The 25,465-nt window shown below is 37.6% G+C and overlaps 1 protein-coding gene across 1 annotated transcript; it reads left to right on the top strand.

Moving 5' to 3' along the window:
• The first annotated feature begins 8,874 nt into the window (after nucleotides 1-8,874).
• On the top strand, nucleotides 8,875-10,254 carry LOC149178638 (uncharacterized). The gene has a single exon (XM_089422180.1). It carries the CDS (start codon nucleotides 9,091-9,093, stop codon nucleotides 10,252-10,254), a length of 1,164 nt encoding a protein of 387 aa, XP_089278306.1. The 5' UTR covers nucleotides 8,875-9,090.
• Nucleotides 10,255-25,465: the final 15,211 nt, after the last annotated feature.

Raw genomic sequence — 25,465 nt, 5'->3', positions numbered from 1 at the left:
GGAATGAGAATGAGATAGGAGGAAGAAACCAGATGCACACCTTTCAACTTAGACTAAAAGATCTAAAAGGTAAGATAAAGAAATGGAACAAGGAAGAATTTGGTAACATACAGAAGGAACAGGAGATAATCCAAACAAAGATGAAGAAAGTATAGCAGCAAATAATCAATGAGGGTAAACGTGAAGGGCTTGCAGAAGAGGAAGGGCTGATGATTAACAAATTGGAAGAAAAAAAACAACAAGAATAAGTCCCAAGGAAACAAAAATCAAGAATCCAATGGTTAAAAGAAGGAGAAAGAAACACAAGGTTCTTCCACAAAGCAATGATACAACACAAGCAACAGAACAAAATCTTCTCCTTAATGGATCAGCGAGGAAATCGGTTCACCCAAAAGGAAGAAATGGAGAATCTGTTAGTACAACATTTCAAAGGGCTCCTAACAGAGCCAAACATTAGAAGGGGAGATAATATTAATAAAATCATACAACATATCCCCAATTTGATGAGCAGAGACCAGAACTTGGCTCTATTAAGAGAAATATCTAAAGCAAAGGTGGAAGAGGTAATTGGGAATATGGCGAGAAACAAAGCACCAGGGGCAGAAAAATTCACTGTCGAATTCTTCCAAGCGATTTGGTCCCTCCTAGGTGAAGACATAGTGAAATTAGTGGAGGAGTCCAGATAATTCATTTAAAAATAATAATTAAAAAAAAAAAAAAAAAAAACTAATTTTGTGAGTGGTCATTCCATGGGTGAGTGCTCTGACACTAACACTTACTTCTTTTCCAGAACTAACACGGCTTCATGTCTTTTTAATGGGGGGGGGGCGGGGGGAGGGAGGGTGCGACATCCAAGTGCTATGACACTCACAATATTATGCTACTTCTATTCCTAATAATTCCCTGACCCAACTAGTAATCTCTCTTTTAGCACCATTTACTAGTTGTACCAACCAGGACTTTTTTCATTTTTCCATTTTCAACTTGAATTTTTCCACTATCTTTGGACTAACATAACATAAAATAGATCTTGGGTCTATTAAAATTGACACATCTTGGTTCAAAATATTACCTTCTATTTCCATCATAGAGGATTGATGTTCACCTTATAAATCATCTAGAGTTGCATTTATTTTGGGAATACTTGCAGCCACATCATTTATCATGGAAGCTTCTTGTACATTGTGTAATCTTGATTAAATTTAACATTGTATAGGAAATTTCCAAGAATATGAGGCTCTAAAAAGCCCCAACATTTGGAGGGTTATCTTTCCTTCTCATTGGAGATTTTACCATTTAGATATTTGTCTGGATATTATTCGTATATGAGTCTCTTGTTGGTTATTATTCCTATTGAAATTTATGTTTTGGTGATTATTAACAAAATTCTTTAAAAAAGATGATTTGAACCCTTTATTCCCTTGTATGAATCTATCCTTTTTCTTATTTTTCCAGGTTTTTAATTTATCATTTCTCTTTTGAGACTATTGGTAACATATTCTAGTTTTTTAATAAATTCATCCATTTCCTTAGGGTTTTCATACTCAATATTCACTTTGAAGGAAATGGGTAAACAATTGAAGAATCAATGAATTTTAGCTTTTTCCTCGCGAATGTATAGTACAAATCTTAGGGGATGGGTGAATTTAGTGACTAATTCATCCAAGGTCATGTGGCTAAGCTTTCATTCATGGAACTCTTTATCTCTATCATCATAATACCTTTTTCTTAGATATTTTCCTTTGAATTGTTTTTGAAAACCCTCCCAACTCATCTTCTTATCTTCTATATTATGTACAATTATGATTTCTTCCCACTACACGAATTCATCAACTTCCAGCTAGTATGTGGGTAATCTGGCCTTCAAATTATTGGGAAATTCATATACTTTAAAATATTTATTCATGTTCATCAACCATGCCTCAACTAACTCCTTTGATTCACCATAAAATACTTGAGGCATAATCTTCTTAACTTCTCCTTGCAGTTCTACTTTATGTTTCTTCGCCTAATTAGGTGCTATAAGTGGCATTTTCACTAAACTACATTCAACTCCTTCTTCATCTAGTTCCTTTTCATTTTTAGGTTTGAGAGGTTCAATCTCATCTATACTATCATGATCCTTCCTTTTAAGGTATTCCTCTTTATCTCCATTCTTTGAGGTTTTTCCTAATGTTTAATGATTTCATTTTCCAATTATACTTTTTATGAGTCTTTCCTGGTCCACACTAGATTTCAATAGTTTTTCATTATCTACTCTAATGCTTTCTAGTTCCACTTTTAGACCCTTCAGAATCTCTAACAATTCTAATGTATGTGATGATGCCTCACCATCGAGTTGTACCCAAAGTTTCTCTACATCAAGATGTCATGAAGATGGTTCTGCTATGATTGTTCTTTACATTTCTCTCTATTGTGTAAGACAAAACATGTACTCAATTAAATTCTAGTCATGATCTAACTCGTAGGTATCAGTCTTATAGCCAAAATCTCTAATACCACATGTAATGTACCTCCAAAACCATATATAGTTTGTTTTTATCATTTCTTCTATTTTATTCAATGTTGTATATAGAAAAGTTTGCTCTTACATACAAGTTTTAATTCCATGATCATACAGAATCAATATACCCTATGTGTATGTTTCCTAAGAGAAACTTTGATTGATAATATGAATATAGAAGTACCCTCGGTATATCATGGTTCATTTTCTTTTATTTTCAAATGATAGTATGTTTATATAATCGAAAGGAATGAAAATCAACCCATTAACCTTGGGTTCCACAATACTTAAACAAATCTTGCTTGTCCACTATGTCTTCATCACACCAATGTAAAGTTTTCTTTGTAAATAAAATATGTTTAAGATCAATGAAAACCCACATCATCATCATCTCACATATATTCGATCTCAACACTTTATATACCAATAAAAATGCTTGAGGCTCATATCCACCATTGAACCCTTATGTGATAAGCCAACCATTGTTATAATTCAAGGTATTGTTATGTTTCATGATTACTATTATTAGTCCCTGCCTCCGGCATAGCAGGGACTATAGCGTTCGATTGAGCGTTGAATCCATATTAAGTTGGGTTGACCAACTCATTTAACCAATCTTTTAAAAAACCATTTCACCAAAAAATCCTTTTATCCAAAGTTTCCAATTTGAGGTCTTATTGTCGGACTATGGATTTTGTTCCTCCAAAAAATGTTTTATCCAAAGTTTGAGAATACCCATCCACCTTTTTATCGAAAGTTATCGAAAGTTTGAAACTGCAAAGGTTTTATCCAAATTTTGAAAAAACCCATCCACCCCTTTATCCAAAATTTCAAACTGCATATATCCTCCATTTTGTATATTTCAAAGTTTGTCACTGCATATAAATTTGACACTACATATATCCTTATCCTTAGTTTTACAATTGGCTGTGCATTGGAATAAATTAAACAACATTTTTGCCTCACCACCTATTGCTACCATGCAAGGTTGTTGTCGAGCCTGGGTTATGGTGTGGGCCGCCACCTATTGCTACCATGCAAGGTTGTTGTCGAGCCTGGGTTATGGTGTGGGCGTCATTCCATCTCCTATACTCACATGATATCCAAATATAATCACATGATATCCAACTAGCTTGCTGCTTCAGGGACGAACTCATTGGTATGCAAAGAGAGAGCTCGCTGTTGAGCAGGTCATAAATGATGCCTTGCCTGTACCTGAAGAAAGAAGAAAGATCTATGTCAGTGGACATCTTGGCCATGCGTTGATGTAAAAATTTAGATACTTGCATTGTTGATTAATTACATCTCTGCCATTAAACTTCCTTAAACTTAAGGAAGCTTAAAGGAATGAATTGAAGCAAAACTCAAGCAAGCTTCATTGATGGTGCTTCTGCAAAGGATTGAGAATAAACATGTACAACATTTGAATAGTTGGCTGCGGCGCAAAACTGCCAGTTTTCCTGAGAGAAGCTCAGGCATGAAAAGCATGAGGGAAACACTGGTACCTGAATAAAGCGAACTAGTAGATGAATAAAGCAAACTAGTAGCGAATATTCATGTTCTCTGTCTGAGGGAAACAAAAAACCATAGCATGCATAGTAAGTTAGATTAACGAAAATAATTGCAAAAATACAGTTAATAGTTGATTAAAATGTTTCTCTCAAGCTTGTATAGTGTATAGTGTATGCTTACTCTTTTTTTCTTTTGAATATTGTAGGAAAACATCCTCAAAGAAACCAAGAGTCGTAGTATCATTGATTCTTATATCGCCACAATGAAGCAGGTAAGTAGCAATCAACATCTTGCGTTTCAAATGATATTCATGGTCAGGAAGGTTCTTGATTTGCGTGCTAATAAATGGATCCCTCGACATGAAACGATGAAATCCAAAACTATAAATGAGTTCCATTCAGAAATTGGACAAAAGCTCGGTTTAAACCCCCCCAAAAAATATGTGTAATATGTTTGCAGGAAACAATTTTTGGTATTAGAGGTGTCACAAGTGGTAGGAAGGAGTTTGGTAAAAGATTAGAGGAACTTACATGTCCAAGCCCACGCTACAAGATTCCAAGAATGGGAACATTTCTGCGAGCTTCCATGAACATTTCTGCGAGCTTCCATTTTGAGAATGGGAACATTTCTGCAAGCTTCCATGAACATTTATGCGAGCTTCCAAGCATGGAGACATTTTTGAGCACTGGAATTTCTGAGAATTGTGTTCATCAGAATTGTATTCATGGCAGCTTTTGGCTTTCCAGTTAAGGGCATGAAACGATAAGGCTTTCCAGCTAAGGGCATGAAACGCTAAGGGTCGCTGGGATTTTCACTCTATCTGGAAGTTGCATGGGACAATGTCCGAGACATGGAATTGAAGACAACACATGGTTTCTTTTTTCTTCACTTTATGCAAAAGCGTTCATGAAGACAACATGTGGTTTGCTTTATGCAAGTGTTCACAACTGCCATTAATGCAAAATTTGAAGTCTATTGGTTTCTTAAAGACTACGTGGTTTTTAGAAACGACTAGTATTGTGTGCTGCTATAATTTTTTTCTGTTGCTTATCCTTTAGTAAAAATGTTGCGTTGTTAAACTCGCAGTTGAATTCATATTTCTGCTCAAACCTTGAAGTCAAAAGCATATTTTCTTAATCAATATATTGATTCTATCACTTCAAACTTTATCTCTTCGATATCTCTTGAATGAAAAACTTTATCTGTGATATCTCTTGAATGAAAATTTATAAAACGAGTAGTTAAAAAAAGAAAAAGTGACCTATTCCGCCTGTTTCCATTTGGTACATACTAGCTCATTCTGGAATAGGGCTTTAACAACAATGATATTATTGATTTCAAGAAGGAGACCATTACCTTCTTGACATCTCATATATGTTCTTCGATTTAAAATTTTTAATTAGCTAAACATTATCTCGTGAGGGTCCTCTACCCACCTTAATTGATAGCATTGAATGTAGCGCATATGAGATATGGAAAAATGTTTACATTAATCTTTAAAATAGGATTTACAATAGCTCTATGTGATGTATTTTTGGTATATGCGACTGAAATCATTTGACATGGACTTCTCTTAACTCTCTTAGCGTTTGGTAATTCTTGCTCTGGCTTACGACAACCTGCAGTGACTAGCAACTACTAGCCGCCCCTTGCCATCGAACTGCTTTATTACCAGGCGCCCCATGCCAACCCACTGCTTCATTCAGGCACGATATTTTGCCCAGATTTATATTTGGTTAAGTAAAAAATACAAAATTATATTTGGTTAAGTACAAAATATTGTTATAGTGTAGTAGTATAACTCTCGTATTTGAACATAAACCAAAATTCTCCATTGCAGAAGTTCGACCTAGATAATGCTTCTAATGTTGTTGTTCCCACTGTTAGAAATTAATGGAGAATAGGTTAGTAGTTATGATTTGCTCCTTATTTGACATTCAGTTCCTATTAATTAGGAATCTGTTTTTTGCCTATGTATCTATTTAATTCCTGATGATTAATGAATAAGTGAAGCGAATGCATTTGCTGGAGGGAGCTCCTGGTGATCTGCACCTGTGAGCTCCCGTGTGTTTGTCCAAACTTCTGTCTTCTGCATTTTTTATCATGGTATCAGAGCTTCAGGGTTGCTGATATTGTAAGCTGAGTGATGGCAGTGACTGTCTCCGTGATTGTGGAGATCTGGTGTGAAGGAGGCCATAGTTGAGGCCGGTTTTATTGTGTTGAATCGCGCTGACCGTGAAAGGTGAAGGGACGGCGAGCAATTTGAAGAGCTCGGAGCTGCGTGAGGAGATCGGTGGTCGGCGTTCTTGAGCTCACAGTCGATCCGTGATTGTTGCTCGCGTGAAATCCGTGGAGGAGGGTGGACTGCCGAGGAAGAGGCGTTACTGCTTGGGTGGCTGGCATCGAACAGCAGTAGGAGAACTGGATCGGCCGACATAAGGAGCTTGGCAGTGTTGAAAGAGCTTAGAGGTGGTGTTTAAGGAGCTCAGCAAAACAAGCGTTGAAGGGAATTACCGTTGGAAAATTCATTTTGAAGAAGCCCGTTGAAAATTGAGTGTGACTTGCTGCACACACAAAGGCGTTGAATCCAATCCTCTTACTACACACACGAAGGGTGGATCGAACAGCGTTGAAGGTTGTGTATTGTCAGGCCGTATGATCTGAAATCCTTGTTGGGGAGATTGGGGTGTAATTAATTCACCTTGTGAAGAAATTGGGGGTGGGATTCGATCTCTTATTCTCATGTTGCATATTGGATTGTGAATTTTGTTGATAATTCTCAGGCGGTGAGCGTGGAGCTCCGTAGCTGGTGCTGGATTTCAGGAGGAGATAGCTGCAAGTCGACCTCTTTGGTCTCATTGACTGTTTTCGTGGGCCGAAAGTGGAGCAGGGAAGGTCGAGACCGGTGCTTCCAGATCGAGATCGGTCAGTTGTGTGAGTTCTGTGCCGCGTTGTGCACGTTATGCTCCTCTTCTCATGGCTGGGCACTTGTATGTGCACAGTTGTGTATTGAATTGATAATCGTTGCTTGGTGGCCGATATCCACAGATCCATCGCCGGACTGGTGATTGCTTTGCTCGTAATTCAACCATATTCTATTTGTTGCGAGAGTTGTTCGTTTTTTTTAAGTTGCCGGGTAGCCTGTTTTTTTTTCAAAGATGAATTCTCAGATGGCAGATTATTTAAATGAAAGCAGCAAATTGGATGGTTCCAATTACATAAATTGGAAATTTAAGCTTCAGACTTTGCTTGAAGGTCAGAATACCTACAGCATTGTCATCGGTGATGAAGGTAAGCCAACTGTTGCAAATGGTGGAACGAATGCAACAACTCAAGAATGGGAGAAAAGGGAGCTGAAGGCAAAGGTCCTACTAAAATTGTCAGTTAAAGATTGCATCATCCCTCATATTCGGGATTGCAAGACAGCAAATGAGATTTGGACAACTCTCAAAGACATGTATGAAATCAAGAACACCAGCCGAACCTTGTTCCTCAGGAAGAAGATCCTCTCAATCAAGATGGAGGAGAATGAGTCTGTTTCGTCATTCTTATCTCGGATAAAGGAAGTTAAAGATAAACTATCTGATATTGGTCAAACCGTGGCAAATGATGATCTGGTGACAATCACCATGAACGGTATGACAGATGACTATCAGATGTTTATAACTGGATTGAATGCAAGGGAAAAGCCTCCAAGTTTTGAAGAACTTACTGGAATTTTTCTACATGAAGAGGAAAGGAGGTCGTCTCTCAAGCCTCAAGATCCAGATCTTGCATTGATAACAAAGTTCAAGCCAAAAGGGAGAGCGATGGCTGATCAGAGGAGGGGCAACACATCAGAAATGACACCATAAGGTATGACCTCGTATAGAAATGACTCTGCTCCTGAATGTTTTTATTGTGGTAAGATAGGCCATATTGCTAAATTTTGTCGCAAGAAGAAGGCAAATCAAGAGAGGTACAATCAGAAAAGGCATGCAAGTCATTTGGCAGATGCAGATGCAGATACAGACCCAGATCAGAATCTGGATGTTAGACTATTTATGGCCGAGGGTGACACTGCTACTGAGGAGGATGAATCAGATACTTGGATCGTGGATTCTGGAGCCTCCTCGCATATGTCAGGTAAAAAGCAATGGTTCAGAAATTTTAAAGAATCCAACACTGGAGTAAAAGTCTATCTTGGAGATAATAGTGGGTACGAGATCAAGGGACATGGAGATGTCCTTGTTACTCTGCCTGATGGTAAGATCAGGAATATATCTGATGTGTGGTATGTTCCTGGCATTAAGAAGAACCTGATTTCTGTATCCAAGATTACAGATCAGGACCTCAAGGTAGAATTTTTTAAATCTTATTGCATTATTAAAGATTTGTTGGATCAGATGAAGCCCATTGCTACAAGTATTCGCATAGGAGGACTCTACAAGTTGGATGTGAAAAGTACGCCTCAGCAAGCCTTGATGACATCAAATAAGTCTGTTGAAAGGAGTCGGGACAGCAGGTATCCATCATCAATGGTACCTGCTGAGAAGGTAATTGGAGCGCTTCAAGTTGAAGGGAAAATTGTAGATGGTTTGAAAGATCCTGATAATGTACATGAAGCTGCAACATGGAGTAGTGAGAGAAATGAATCTGAAAAATTAGATACAGAACTGTTCGATTCTTTGAAGAACTCAACGGATGAGTTGCAGAGGCAAGTAGAAAATGCAACAGAGTCTCTAGCAGAAGCATCAAGAGGGGACACTGAAAAAGAAGAATATATGCCTCGAGCAACGGAAAGCAATTATCCAGGAACCAAGGCGGAGCTAAAGGGGTGCGTGAACGATGTGAACAGAATGTACAAATGTCTCTTGGAGCGCTACGGGTTCGAAGAGGAGAACATAAGAGTACTCATAGACACCGATGACAGCTACCCTCAGCCCACGGGAGTCAACATCAGGAGGGCCTGGAAAACACTGGTCGAGGGCGCTCGGCCAGGAGACATAATCTTCTTTCACTACAGTGGCCATGGCACTCGCCTGCCTGCTGAAACAGGGGACCAAGATGATACCGGCTATCAAAATGATATCAAAATGATTAATGTGACAGATACCAAGGCTCTCTTGGCATTGCTCAGCGAGGATCGAACGCTGGAGAGCGTCATCCCCGAATTCTTTTCCAAATTCAAACGCCATGATCATTTCGATATCTGCTGCACTCTTGTCCTCCTCATAGAGGATAAGAGAATCTTGAAGCAGTCTCAGCGCTTGGTAGCATTTTATATTCTGCATGATCTCTATTGTGGGGAGCAGTCATTTGTGAATCCATTTAATTCTTTCCTCATTGATGTTGCCTCTGATGACAGTGCTAACATTGTGGAGAGGGCATTTCCGCTTCAGTTGCTTGGTTCTACACATAGCAACAACAACAAAAAGGAGATTGTAAGCCAAACTGCAGCCGAGTACATCAGGACTTTTGATCCAAATTCACATACATTCTTGACTCGTGAGCAACTGCAGAAACAATATTCTGATAAGCTACCAGTAGAGTCATATAAAAGTTATTTTAAAAATGCATCTATCAAAAATGTAATACGAGATCCAGATATTCCCCAAGGCTGTGATGCAGATGCACCTGAGCTTGATGACTCCACTCCCTTAGGTAAATATCGAATAGGTGGTGGAAATAGAGAGACAGCAGCAGCTGGCCTGATTCAGAATACATCATTGAAAGGACTTGAACCACCATGGATTAGGCCAGTCCCACCCAGGCTTCCTGAACAAAATGGAGAGTTAGTGTGGCTTACACCTGATAACAATCATGAGTTGCTCTGGGATAAAGGCATGTGTGCTGACACTAGTCGTGGAGCTGCTGTTAGGGATTTGATAGGCAAAGCTCTAAAAGGAGCACTTGCGCCTACACAACAGCAGAGAGTCCTCATGGAGCTTGAAGCTGATCCAAAGCTTGTTTATCACTGTGGGTTGTCTCCACGTTGTCTCCCGGAATTGGTTGAAAACAATCCTGTAATTGTTGTTGAAGTGCTTCTGAAGTTGATGAATTCAGTACATATAGAAGACTATTTCAAAGTACTTGTCAATATGGACATGAGCCGGCACTCTATGGAGGTTGTTAAGAGGCTTACAACTGCTGTTGATCTTCCCACACAGGAACCACAATTCACTAAGCCACTAGGAAGACTGAAGTTTGATTTGTTTAGGAACATTTTAGGTGTGTTTAAAAATCCCTTTCTCCATTAAGGGGGATGTTAGAAATTAATGGAGAATAGGTTAGTAGTTATGATTTGCTCCTTATTTGACATTCAGTTCCTATTAATTAGGAATCTGTTTTCTGCCTATGTATCTATTTAATTCCTGATAATTAATGAATAAGTGAAGCGAATGCATTTGCTGGAGGGAGCTCCTGGTGATCTGCGCCTGTGAGCTCCCGTGTGTTTGTCCAAACTTCTGTCTTCTGCATTTTTTATCACCCACTCCAGATTGTTCTTGTGATACTGCTGGATATTACCACGGTTTCGCTCTAATTATCCATTCGCGTGTCACTGTCATTTCATGTAATCATGTAAAATGAAGAAGATGTTAAGTTAAAACTTCTTATTAGCATTATATAGTCACAATTTTTTGCATTCTGCGCTGGCAGGACTCCTCAGCTGCATGCCGTCCTTGTTATTATTATTATTTTCACATAAATATTAATCCATTATCTGACCCTCCCTTCACCAAGATACATTTGGAGTCTAATATGTGTGGGGCCTCTCTCTCTCCATGCATCGAGCATGCAACAATGGTTTTGACCCATCCATGCGATGGGGTCATAGATGGATGGTCTAGATGCTTTGATTTGATTGGATTGTATTATTTACTCGACGAAACAACCAGCTGGATTGACTACCCTCCCGAACCTCACTTTACATTTTTCTTCCACTACAGTCAGAGATTTCCATGATGGAGGTTTATGGTTTTAACTCTACAGTTTCATTTTCTAGTAAATGATGGTAATTTTCTTTCACCGATTGTTTGGCTTTTAACTCGCACTGTCACAAATCTTAGTGCTGCAAATGACATGTAACCTTAGGCTCTCTTTCTGATGGTAATTTTGTTAACTGTGTCACCGAGGGTTTTTCAATATTAAACTTAAAATAACAATATCCCTCGGCTATTTACAAGAGCTTTCTTCGAAAATTATTTTTCTAAGCAACATGCTACTCAGTGTTTGTAGGTCCTTCAACGGGTTATTGAAAAACATCCGATTGATTATCAATTCGTTTGGGGTTTCCAGGTTTTCTTTAGGTTTTAAAGAGGAAGGCTTTAGGTCAATACCATCTTACCAATATTTCTTGATATGGTGTCTTCAGTTCTCTACAAGAAAAGTAACCAATTTAGGGTTTCATTACTCAAGAATTTAGGAGCACAACCGCTCCAAGGATTTGACCTCATGACACCTCTAGTAAGAATGATTTTATGATTAGGGTTTCCAGGTTTTCTTTAGGTTTTAAAGAGGAAGGCTTTAGGTCAATACCATCTTACCAATATTTCTTGATATGGTGTCTTCAGTTCTCTACAGGAAAGGTAACCAATTTAGGGTTTCATTACTCAAGAATTTAGGAGCACAACCGCTCCAAGGATTTGACCTCATGACACCTCTAGTAAGAATGATTTTATGACTACATTTTCTATTATTGTAAAGAAGTTTTTCTTTCTTATGGTATTCTTAGCTTCTCGATTAAAATTAACACGAGGGTTCCTTTGTGTTTTGAGAAATATGAGGATTTCTGCACTCGAATTCTTCTCAGGTTTCAATGGAGACAACACTAATTGAAGAAAACCTTTTCTATTAATATCGTATTGTGCCATGGATGCAAATAGTTTCTACGAGGCAAAGCACTACTTCATTTTTGGTTCACTTTCATCAGTTCCTGGAATAGTTAGTCTTATATTGGCTTTTTGTCATCCTGGAATTTTTTTATTTTTTTTCCATTATGAGAGTTTCTAACCAAAATCCCCTTCAGGGTATTTGGGTGCATAATTCACCGGATAAAGAGAAACCCTTACCTTATTTTCTTAGTATCAATTCTTGTCAAGGATGCGAGAAATTTTGATGCAGATAAAGAATGATATTTTCATCGTTACTCTTCTTATTTCTGAATTCTAAGGTTTTTAGGTGATCAAATTATTTCTTAGTATTTTGGCATATTCACTTCTCAGTATAAAGCCTATATTTTAGATATTAAGAGTAGTCAAACCATTGTACTAAGTTTTTATCATGTTGGTACTTGGGTCTCAGAACGCAAAAATTCATCTCAATACAGGGGTTGACTCGAATGAAAATTGTGGAAGAAGGGGTTTACTCTACTTTTTTTTTCCTGAAGATAATTATGAACTAGAAAGTATTGTCAAATCCCCTAATCGTTCATTTTCTTCTAACATGCCACTCAGTTATAGCTTTTTTTACACTCTTAAGGTAAGTTTGCTAAGGAGTCCCTCTGTTCCAAAATTTACTTTAGAATTATATTATATGAAGGTTCTAACATAATTACTTTATTATAGCAGTTTTGGCTTACAAACCCCCAACTCAGAATTTCTCAATACAATAATTTAATTTTTCTTTAACTATTAACATCCATTAACATTACTCTTAACATTACTCTTCTTCCACAAGTATTTAATGATATGGAGATTAAGGTTTTGTAATCATAAATGCATATGCTTCTTCTCAGCTTATTGAATACGTTTTCAGCATCCTCAACCTCTAGTATGTTGTTAGTTTCAAGGAGTCTATTTCGATACTTTGTTTCTTAACAATTTTTTCACTTAAATCCACAGTATCAATAAGAAACTAAACTTGTTTTGGAATCCTTTATGTTTATATATATTGTATTAATTTTGTATGACTAAGGTTCCTAAACCCACCATTTTTTCATAATTATTATATATAATTTAAACATGTAATATGAGTATACAATTATGTATGGGTGTATTTAGTCTTTGGAACTTTCTTCATTGTATGTCTAATTCCAACATGGTTTTTAACCAATAATTATGTATGATTATTCTTTATGCTTATTCTTTTTAGTTGGTCTAATACTTCTTGTCTAATTAATAGATGCTTTCAATATTCCATAGTAGTTAGTTACCTCAGTAATTTTTCCTTTCAATATTTAGCCAAAGACTTTCAATATTTAGCCAAAGATTAAGCTTAGAATTATTCTAAGTAACTTTGTGTGAGAAGGGTGACTATAGAGGTCTTGTATAATAACCTCTATAACTACCTTATAAGAGCAATTTTGTTAACCAAATAGTACTGAATACTTTACAATTATTACGGGAGTTATCTCTTCATTCTAACTACAATCATGTGTAACATGCATAAATCCTTTAGATGGTTCTATGATAGCTTGGTAAAAATAAGAATCAATCTCCAATTTTTTTTTTCCTTTCTTTCCTATTCATGACACCAAGTAACACAACAATACTTGTCCAATGAAATACAACGGTATCTATAGTTTTCTAGTTTAATTATGTATTTAGAATTTCCAACCTCTTATACAGAAGACATTCATACCTATCTTTTCTTTGTTCAACATATTGACACACATTTATAACTTTTCTTTACTGACTATCAAAATCATATGCTTCCATGAGATTTACTGTATGCATTGCTTATTGTTTATTCTTGGTATAAACACATAATTTCATATATAACTTAGTAAAACACGTTTCAAACTAAACATCTTGATAATATACCATCTACAGTACTCCTTTCACTTATCTAAACACTTGGAAATATAGTAAGAACAAGCACATTCCTCCCAAGGAGTGAATTGCAAACACGAAAACCCCCTGAGCCTCAAACTTCTTTGCTATCAATAAAATGCCATCATTAAGTGGTATTCTTCTTCCTTCCCCATTGAGACTCTTCTAGTTTCTTGCTTTTTCTCAATGTCTTCCCTTTCTATACCTAGGATTATTACAAAATCCCTTTTTCATTTTTCTCTAGCCTTGCATTTCTCTCCAACTATGCTAGATATCTCTCTTTCCACCCAACATGACACTTATCTCTACTTGCACTATCTCTTGGAGGTGATTATTCCTCTTGGAAACTTTGGGAATCAAGGGAGGTTGAAATTTTGACAACTAACACCTCTTACTTGTCCATTACTTAGACTCGACCACTTTAATAGTTTTTTGACAGTATATAAACCTCACTACTAAAATAATAATTCCCATAATATTTCCAAAAACAATATTTTATTAATTATTACATACAAACATTTACATCCATCACTCAAAATATTTAAATTTAGTCTTGGCCTCGTAATCGATGTATCTCACTTAAACATCTACAAGTAAACATAAAACCATAAAAGCTTGCAAAACTAATTGCAATATGGGTATTACAAATAACATGTGACTTATTGCAAAAAAAAAATCATTATGGCTTAAATAAAAAAATGTTAAAGACATTTCACATACAAAAGAAGCTTAAGTGCAATAGACATGACATTTTTTTAAGGCCCATTACATAGAAACGAAGTTTAGGTGTGATACATATCAGGTAAAAGCTTTTAAAGGTTTTTATGAGACACAAACGACAAACTACTTTACATGTGACATGCTTATCACATAAAATAAAACCTCCAATGTTACACGCTTATGACATGAATTAAATAATTGGTGCAATACAAAAACTCCCAAAATTTAAGAACCCGTAACATATCACAGACAAAAACATTTTTGTTGTGATACGTAAAATTATTTAAGACACAGCAAATATATTAAGTAAACCATAACTAGTTGTATTCCTTTGTATATTAGCTTCAAGGGAGTTATCACCAACAATCTTATCTTACCTTTCTCATTGATACTAGTTTTACTGGTTTGTAAACCAAACCAAAAGATTTGAGTTTTATGGAATTATTAATTTGTTTATGCACTTATTTAAAGCACATGATATCTCTATAATACGCCATCACTTGTCTTATTATTCAAAAAGAAGCAATAGTAAAAATAATGCAACTCGTTATTATGTAATTTTAGAAAAGATAAGAGCCTTGGGCTTGCTAGATTTGATTTATTGCATATATCACTCCAATTGCAATTCGACCTTGCAAGTTTCACTACATGTTTTCTTCCTCAATTATTATGTTTATGTCAAAGAGAATTTGTTCCTCCATCCTTATCATGACATTCATTTATTATTTTGTTCCTTGTCATGTATCTCATGGGAGAAAAAATTTCATGTATACAGCACATCGCATGGATCAAAAGTTTCTACTTATATGGCATATTGCTCAAAATACCACTTTATATGCAACATATGCTTAACATATATCACACAAAATTCTCCAATGTCCACAAATCGCATTTCTTTAATCTTTCTATCTTGGCAACAACCCTTTCTATATCACATAATGCCAAGCGATATTTTTGTGTGACATGTTGCACTTACCTAAATTTGTTATCTTTGGAACAAATTTTCTTATAGCATTAGACCAATACTTATTTAGGTGTACTCTCGGATGCGGGTGATTAATCGCGTTGGTACAACGCAGTAAATCTGGGTTGGCAAGTGACGTGGCCACATGGCCACCCACGCTTCCAGCCAGAAGCCCACCACCATAATTAATGGTGTTTTAATGCTGTGTGAAGGCCGAGGAAACCTCACTTTGATCCATAAGATGGCGATTTCAGACTACCTTCCCCCTGTTATGCCTCCTTTGAACTGTAACTGCCTCCCCGCTACTGCAGAGCCGAGCTCGTGCACGACAACGGGGAGAAGGTACTAGATCCTCTGCTGTATTGAAATGGTTGAAGGTGCCCACTTCTCGCATAATCTGCTTTGTTGCTTCAAAACTGCTGCTTTGGCCCTGAATTCTGCTTCTGAACATCGAATTCCCCATTCTCCTGCTCCCACTAGCCATTCTATCCCTCGTCCTGCTCCTCCTAACACCCGTCGAACCAACTCCAGCCAGGCAAATATGCCTCGTTTGTGGCACAGGATGCGATGTAGAAGGGGTAGCAACAGAGGCAGAGCAACTCGCCCTCCCTCGTTGTCCCTCTCTGACTCTATTCCTTCGGATTCCTCCTCTCCCTTGACAGAGGCTCACTTCACGGGTCGGTATCCCGCCACCCGCAGTGGTAGGGGGCATGCTCAAACGGCCGACTCTAGGCATGCTACAGACGCTCATCAACCTCCTGATGCCTCTGTCTTGACGATGCAACCCTACCATTCTACCTAGTTCCAGTTTCGTTGCACGCTGGAGCGCCCGTGTATTATTGCTACCATTTTTGTTGCTTTCAAAGAGGAGCCACAGAGCTCTGTCGTCCCGGCTCACATCATTCAGGAAAGGACCGACACCAGCAGAAGGAAAACTCCCGGTAGCAGCTCTGGGACTCGCAGAACATATGGTGAAGCTCTGAACCGAACGGACGCAGCTCCGGGACACAATACTCTAGGTGAAAAGACGAATATAGAAGCAACGACGAGCAAGCAACAACATAATGAAGATGACTTAGAGGCTTACAAGTGTATAATTGTGGAGGAACCTCTACCACCTAATGACACCTAGCAGGCCAAGGTTTATTTCGGGTTTCTTTGAGAACCCGGTCACCAACTTAGGGATCTTTTTTTATGTTTGTTGTTGTAATTGTTGTCAATTTTGCTATTTTGTTCAAAAAACTATTCCACGATGCTATTATAGGCTGGTTCCCCTGTGTGGGCAACACACTTCTCGAGTTTTGAACTCGTTTCCCCAATGAGGGCAGTGATTTTCAGTTATTGTTTGTTAAAACATGGTAAAATCTGAGACAGGTTCTGCAGAGGCCGTGCCTCCATGTATTATTTTTTGTTACATTAATAGAATTAGTCATATTTAGGAGAAAAATAAAAATAAAATAAAAAATACTTATTTAGGTGTAACACACTATAAAGAATATTACACAAAATTAAAGTTTGTGTGGGTGCAATACAAAAGCTTTATAAAACATGTGAAAATCAAATTAATTTTGGTGAGACACACAAAATTTCCAAACATGTTACACCAAAGGTCTTTTTCAATGTGATAAAAAAACTTTTAAAAGTACATTACACAATTTTTTTAGGTGGGATACAAAAGAAATAAAGTCTTTTTATATGAAGTTTTAGTGAACTATATACATGAAACAAGGATTTCAGTACACACATTGCATCTTCTCAAAGTCTTTTATTTTATAACAACATTGTATTTCAATTTTTAAAAGCATAGAGTAATTTTAGATCGAAGAATTTTGTGATCCATATTGCAAATAAATATCTTTCGGATTAATCACATTATTAGGATTTGGTCGACTTTTTAAACCAACTAATGTGGTTCATCCTCAGGATAAGGTGAAAAATCATACAATCTTCATGAATAAATAGCAAGGATGCATCATTGCTCCAGGACAGCTTTTGAAAACTAGCCATTAAAAACTAGCTATTGGAAAATAATTAAACAAATAAATAAAATAATTATTATCATTTTTAATTTATTTTAAAATTATCTAAAACCATGCATTATTATAAATTTCAATAATTTTATAATTATTTAAAAAAAAAAAATATATTATATTGATAGACTTACCAATTTCAACCCGCGGAGGATGTAGGCTGGTAGATTTTGATTTTTTTAATCAATGAGCACTGACGGTGGATATAGGCTTGTAGATTTTGCTTTTTTTTGTTTTTTTAATCAATGAGTTAGTTTATTCAATGTTACTCTTACCCTGATTAACACATCTAGGGGTGCCATTAAAAAAAATGTTAAACCATGAAATTGGTTCAATAGGGTGTTGTGGTAAAGTTGGGGTTGAGGTAATGTAGCTTATAGAGATGAAGTTGGACATAGTTTTTTTAAATTATTTGTTTTTTTTTTTAATTATTTAATACAAATGAATGTAATTATAATTTAATTTCAAATTTCTCTATCTTTAGAATTTCAAATCATATATGACTTGATTTTTTCCTTTTCTGAATATTATTTATCTTTTGTATTAGAAAATGATGGGATTAACCATTCGCAGCAATGTAACATATTATTAATTCTATTATTGATATTTGAATTTCACATACTTTCATAATAATTTATTAATAAAATTAAATTTAAATAATACATGGCCTTAATATTATGAGAATGTTTCCGATGTTGTGAGAATGGTTTGTGAAATATTGGTAACCTATTTGATTATTTTGGTTCCTATAACCAATTCAATAAGAGAGAAAAAAATCTTAAAGTTTATGAGATTTTAGATCAAATTAAAGTGATATTTATAAATTTATATTAACCATATTTATTAATGTAATTGTGTTAATTATAATTATTAAATAATATATAAAATTTATATGGTATAATTACTATCTTAATACATTTGGAAGAGAAATATATAATTAATTTTGTTTTTCCATACTCATAAAGTGCGAAGATGAGTTCCCACCACATCACAGCTGAAAAAATCTTAATGGAAAGAAATTAAGAATGAAAGTTATATTGAAGAAAATTAAACTACCGTGAGAAGCAAGGAAACCAAATCTAAAATAGTTAGATCGACAGACATCTATTACAAGTAATTGCACTACTATGACTACTGACAAAATATTAATAAGGCAATACCCAAACCGAAATGAACAAAAGTAACAGATCTCTGTAAAGACTTTAAGTCCCATATCATACCATTGAATTCCAATATGCTTATAGTGAGCAATATACAAAACTAGGGAAGGTTACAGAGAAGATTACTGATCTGATCTAGACTTTTGATAAAGGAATAGACTGGGATAAAAAATTCATGTTGGTGTAGCGCCATGGCTCCTGCGTCACAGAATACTGAGCTTGTGGTTATTTTCCCTCTCTGACACGCAGTTCTCGCTTGGCCACTGGGCATTCAGTGTCCTCTACCAGGATTGACCTGATTTACCTACACTTAACTAGTTGTCTCCTTGATAGATGGTGCATCCATGGTCACTACATATGGTGTTATTTCGTTGAATATACAGTATTAGTTTAAGTTTAGGTTCTCGGTTTAATCCTTATCACGAGTTTTCGAGTGGTCATAAAACAACATCATCCTAAAAGGGGCGTCCTAGAGTCTACGTGCTGCTCCTGACAAATGTTATCATTATTTCATAGGTATGCCTCCATTGTTCTTTATCGAACCATAAATTGATTATTCTGCTCGCAAAATGTGATTTCTAGGTAAAACATTCTCTGTTTTTTTCTGGGTAATTGCACATTGTGCTGGTTTAAGTATATATCCATGTATTCATTATGTTCTGGGTAATTACACATTGTGTTGGTTTAAGCGAATTTCCCTATATTCGTTACTTTCTGGGTAATTTCACATTATGTTGGTTTAAGTAAATGTCCCCGTATTCGTTACTTTCTGGTTAAATCCTCCGTCTAACTATCCTCTCTTACCTCCATATACCGTGGGGGTTTCAAGCCATTGGGGACATATTATCAGGTTTCTCCACCTTCAGGCTAGCTTCAAACCAAATTAATATTCATATCCCGTCGTGGCTCAATATTTCAAATCACCTAATTATCTCCAAATCCTTCAAGCAGTGTGGTTTTCATTTATGCAATCTGTTGTTTGTCTGCAACTAGTGTTACTGTTGCTGTTTGAATTTCAGGTTCTAATTCAGCTTTCATGCCACTATACACCATGTCTCTATGAAGTAGCGGTACATTTTTTGGTTTTATTTTCCATTTTGTTTGGATTGATTCTTCCCACATCGTCTGTTTAGTTTCTGTCATAGCTTGCCACCTTCGACGTCTCAGTCCTTCTCTTGTCTCTCATATTCTGTTAGCTAGCTTTTTTTTTCTGGGTGGCTTTTACATTTTCTGGCAGGTTTAGGGTGCTATTGGCTATAACTATCCTCGCATATCATTTAAGCCAACGTGTCAGCTGGACACATTTCCATGTGTATACTTATTATTACATCAGTCCATATTTTGCGTATAATTCCTTATGTTAGTATTTTATTATTTACCCTTTTTGGACTATTCACTTGACGGCGTCCGACCTCCCGACTCTAAATATTTTATGTACCTCACACGCTCTCGTATCGCCTCTTTCTTCGAGAATTGATGATCCCAACGCTGGAGGTCCATTCATCGCGTCAGACATTCTTTTCTCCCTCTCGTCAAGCTGGCCTACCTTTATTAGTTTGTCAGGGTTCGTTGACTTATACTCCACTCTTTCCTATATAACCAAGCCCATGGCAGATTATACCTCTGACGTATCTGCCAGCTCAGCACTTATTCGTGCCACCATGGACGCTGAATCCCATTGTATTGGTTGTGTTGTCCACACCCACCAAAATAGTCCCTGGTCACTTGATGCATGGTGTACTATCCTGGGTGGCGGCAGTGTGCCAAATGTCGCTCATGCGCCTCTTGATCAGTTGGGTGATGGGCATGCACTCCATCATCGCCGTTCAAAACACCACTCTATAAAAACTGCTCCACCACCTCCGACTTTGGCTTTGGACAGTGATACACTAGTGGACCGTATTAATAGTCTCCAAAAACACGTTTTAGTAGGTAAATGGTATTTCTCGGAGATGGAGGACTCTGAGATGGGTAAATGGATTGACAAAAAGTGGAAGTTTATGCTAGGGTACTTGCTTACGGTTGTGAAGCTATTGAAGGGATCATACAGTTTTCATTTTCTCAGTCAAGAGGACTTGGAGAAAATTAAAGATATCCCATGGATATATGGGAAAATCTTTCTTTCCCTTCATAAATGGCATATAGGGTACAATCCTCTTCGCAATACGCCTTCCAACAAACTGGTCTGGGTCAAATTACCAGGTCTTCCACTTGAATGATGGACTAAACAGGCACTCATTGATATTTGCAATGCCATCGGCAAATTTATCTATGTTGACCCACGTTGTTTGGGGGCATAGGACAAGAGAGTTGCCTGGATTCTCATTGAGAAGGATTATTGTGGTGGCTTTCCAGATCACATTGAACTTCATTGGGGCGACACCTTCCTCCAGCAAAGGCTGGACTATTGGGGGATACCCTTTAGATTCTCTTTCTGTCACAGAACTGGTCATACGCATGAAAAATTCCCTTTTCGACATGGTGTACACTTTCATCGTAGAAGATGCTACAATGGTGCCACGGTGTCACACTCTGACTCGGGTCGACCAAGCCTCAATGGAAAATGGGTTATGCCACATAATCATCAATTACATCATCCAGGTATGCATTCGCACAAAAATTCCCATCTTCCACATGCTTTCGGTTCAATAGTTTCATCACCCATTACTATTCCATCATCCCCGAATGTCTCTCCCAAATCGGACTTTCCTCTTTCTGACAGTCCACCAGCCTTCATATGTCATCCGCCACCTGAGCCTACCACTAGTCAAGACATTCCAACTCCTTTTACAACTCCGCATCCATATCCGGACATACCGTCCACCTCGCATGTAGCATACGTTGCCCCTCTGGCACCACCTTGCCGTCAGTCAAAGGATAAAGGTCCATGCCTCAGCATTACTCCCCCAAATTCACCAACAGCTTCGCCTACAAATTCTGTCGGAGTGACCTGGACTTCCTCTTACAAAGGAAGACGCTTGATCTTTGTACCCTCATTATCCACAAGCCTGGGGGTCAATCATCTCCCCACATCAGCCCTACCTTGGCAAACAACATTACTGTGCGAAGAAAACAAAACCGTGGTAGTCGTCATTTTCGGGGACGCCCCAATAAAAATCCATTTTCCTCCCCAATGGACCAATTTCTGGTTGACATCCCCATTGCTGACATCTCCCCCTCACGGGCCCTTAGAGCACGACAGCCCGAGAAAGATCTCCCATGATGTGCATTATCTCCCTTAATATCCGGGGTCTGGGGACTGCCCCAAAATACTTAGCCCTCAAACATCTTTTTTTGTCTTTACAACCCTTCATTATTCTTATTCAAGAAACTATGCATAATGTTCCCTGCACTGTCCAATACTTTCAGAAAATGTTTCCGAACTGGTATATATCTGCTACTACTGCTGTGGGTCTCTCGGGTGGTCTGGTGGCCTTATGGGATCCCAGCTGGATCAATATAAAGGCCTATGAATGTTTCACTGGTATTCTACTGGAAGGCAGCATTTGTGGTCTCCCTGGTCATGTTCACATTCTAAACATATACGCCCCGTACAGAGACAGAGGGAAGTTCTGGGACTGTTTCTTATCTTCTGGCTTAATAGACCTGGGGCCGCTCATCATAACCAGGGATCTAAACTGCACTATTTGTCTGGATGACGTTTGAGGATGTTCCAGGAAAGTTGATCCTTTTGCTGGGAAAATACAGGATGCCATTCTCATGCACAACTTTGTGGACATTTTCCCCACCAAAATTGGCCCTACTTGGGACAATACGCACACTAGCTCGGCATATGTCGCAAAGAGACTGGATCGATTTCTGATCCATGAAAAATTGATGGATCATCTAGGGGATGTCCGGGTAAACATCATCAGTAACTTCATATCGGATCATAGACACATCTCTCTTAAATGGAGAAAAATGGAACTACGCACGGGCATACCCTTCGAATTCAATAGAACAGTTTTGGGGGACCCTGATTTTAATAAATTGGTGCTGGAAACATGGGAGAAAATTTGCTCATCTGGGACCTCTCCCATGGTCAACATTCTAGAGAAACTTGAGTCCCTCCAGGGGACTGTCAAACACTAACAAAAAAAGAAAATCAGGGACAACAGAAAGGAGCTTGTTGATATCCAAAATAATTTGGACTCTTTCCATTCCTCCATGTCTACTCATTATCCTCCTTCTCACATCCGCTCCAATATTCAATCACTGGAACTCAAGAAGAAGCAGATCCTTACTATGGAAGAATCCACATGGCGATTAAAGAGCAGGGCGTTATGGTTGAAGGAAGGTGACTGCAATACAAAATTCTTTCACAGATATGCTAACCATCGTTGTAATATAAATACCATATGGGAGATTACAGACTCTGATGGACACATACACCAGACTCAAGAGGGGATCAACGATGCTGCTGTACAATTTTTCCAAATGGCTTATGGCAACAATGAAAATATTTTTGCTGAAGACATGGTTTGGGTACTAATCCATACCCAATCATGTAAGATTATGAGAAAAATGATGATTTTTTTATGGAAGTCTATGAAGAAGAACTTTTGGGTGTTCTTAAGTCATTTAAGAGTGATAAAAGTCTTGGTCCTGATGGATGGACAATCGAACTTTTCACACACTTTTTTGAAACTCTCAAAGTTGACCTTCTGGGCATGATTGAGGAATCCAGGACCACGGGCTTCATCCATCATAAGATAACTTCCACATATATCGCCCTCATTCCTAAAAACAACTCTGCAAAGGGTTTCACTGACTTCAGGCCTATTTCTCTGTGCAACGTCATTTATAAAATCATATCAAAGACTATTGTTGGGTGTATGCACAGAACTCTCTCACACTTCATCACCCCAGAACAGCATGGATTTCTTCTGGACAGACTCATCCATGATGCTGTGGCAAATGCACAGGAAAGTATGCACTCGATTCACACCAAACATCTTGAAGTTGCTATACTACAGATTGATCTTCGAAAAGCATATGACTGCCTGGACTGGGGTTTTCTCCGACTCGTCCTTATCAAGATTGGTTTACAGCCCAGATGTGTTAACTGGATCATGGCCTGTGTGGATAATGTAAACTATGCTGTCATTATCAATGGATACCCTACAAGGTTCTTCCGGGCTGGCAGGGGTCTCCGACAGGGATGTTCACTATCCCCTCTATTATTCATTCTTTTCATAGACTATCTAAGTTTGCATATTAAAAAAGCAGTCTTGGAGGATCAATTTCAGCCACTAAAGTTGGGAAATAACATCATCATTTCACATAATCTTTTTGTTGATGACATCCTTATAATGGGTATGCTTTGCCGTTTTTCTTGGTTATATCTTTTTCACATTTTCAGTAGATTTTCAAATGCTTATGGGCTACACATGAATATTAATAAATCTATTCTATATCATGGACAATTTGACTTGGAGACTGTTGCATATATCAAAGATTTATTTGGTATTGAGGCAAGGCTTATACAAAATGGTTTGAAATATCTTGGTTATCGTCTCAAACCCGCTTGCTACAGAATTGCTGATTGGAAATGGCTTGTTGATCGGTTCTACAAAAGGATCTCTGGGTGGGAGTTTAGATGTTTGTCTTTAGGGGGGTGGGTTATCCTCACACAAGTCGTTCTGTGACAATTGGGGTCTATTGGGCTCATCTCTTCCATATCCTTGTCTCCATCATTAAAAACCTAAACCGTCTCATGGCAAACTTCATCTGGGGGGGGGAATCCACAATGGGAAAAAATATCACTTGACCAAATTATCAAACATCACTCTCCCAAAGGGTATGGGTCGTTGGGGAATCATGGACCTTCATCGTTTCGGTGGGGCATTGCTCATAAAATCCCTCTGGAGGGGTTTATTTGGAGTTGGCACATCGAGCAAGATCATCTAACACAAGTATCTAAAGGATAAAGATTTCAGAGTTTGGTATAGAAATGGAACCATTGGTATCAAACAAGGATCAGCCATCTGGCTAACTTTCCTGAAAGTCAAAAAAAAAAAATATCCACCAACTCGCATGGAAATTTCAGTCAGGCAATCGTATTCTTATTGGCATGGACCCAATCTTGGGTGCTGGAATGGATTTCACCATCTCTGAGAGTATTATCCATCACCTGAATGGGCGAGGCATTTTTTTTGGGGCCAAGTTATAAATGGGTGGCATGGTCCGATTCCTATATGGAAAAAAGCCCAGGATTTGGGGTTCACTGGCCAAAAGGAACGTGAATGGAATCACACTATTTCTATAATGAAGCATCTTGGAATTTGCCGCACAGGAACACAAGACAAAATTGTATGGTCAGGTAGAAAAGCAACTTATAACATTATAGCTGCGGACACATATTACACTCTATCAAATATGGTTGCCAGACAGGGGGATCATCAAACTTTATACGCCTTCTGGAAAACTAAAGCTTCTATAAAAGTTATACTTTTCACATGGCTTGTATATCATAACAGAAATCTTGTATGGGAGAATTTGCAGAAAAGAAATTGGCATGGCCCTGGAATATGCACCATATGCAAAAATGATACTGAAAATAATGATCACATCTTTCTGCACTACCGATTTACTATTCAGGTATGGGAAAAGATTGCTTCCCTCTTTGGTTTCCCGTACATTCAGCATCCCTACATCAGGGACTCATTAAAATGGTGGAGTACTCAAAAAGCTGCCTTGAGAGCCATTCCTCTTTTTCTCGTATGGGCAATCTGGAATTGGAGGAACAAAAGTATATTCTAGAACTCTAAGGAAGATTTCTCTTTGGTCATTGAAAGAATCTCCACCAATCTTTCAATTTTTTC

The sequence above is a fragment of the Pinus tabuliformis genome, chromosome 4_1, assembly GCF_031772625.1.
Source record: "Pinus tabuliformis cultivar Carrire ecotype Pingquan chromosome 4_1, CPIR1, whole genome shotgun sequence".
In the NCBI taxonomy this organism is placed as follows: Eukaryota; Viridiplantae; Streptophyta; class Pinopsida; order Pinales; family Pinaceae; genus Pinus; species Pinus tabuliformis.
This window is presented reverse-complemented; position numbering and strand designations above follow the sequence as displayed.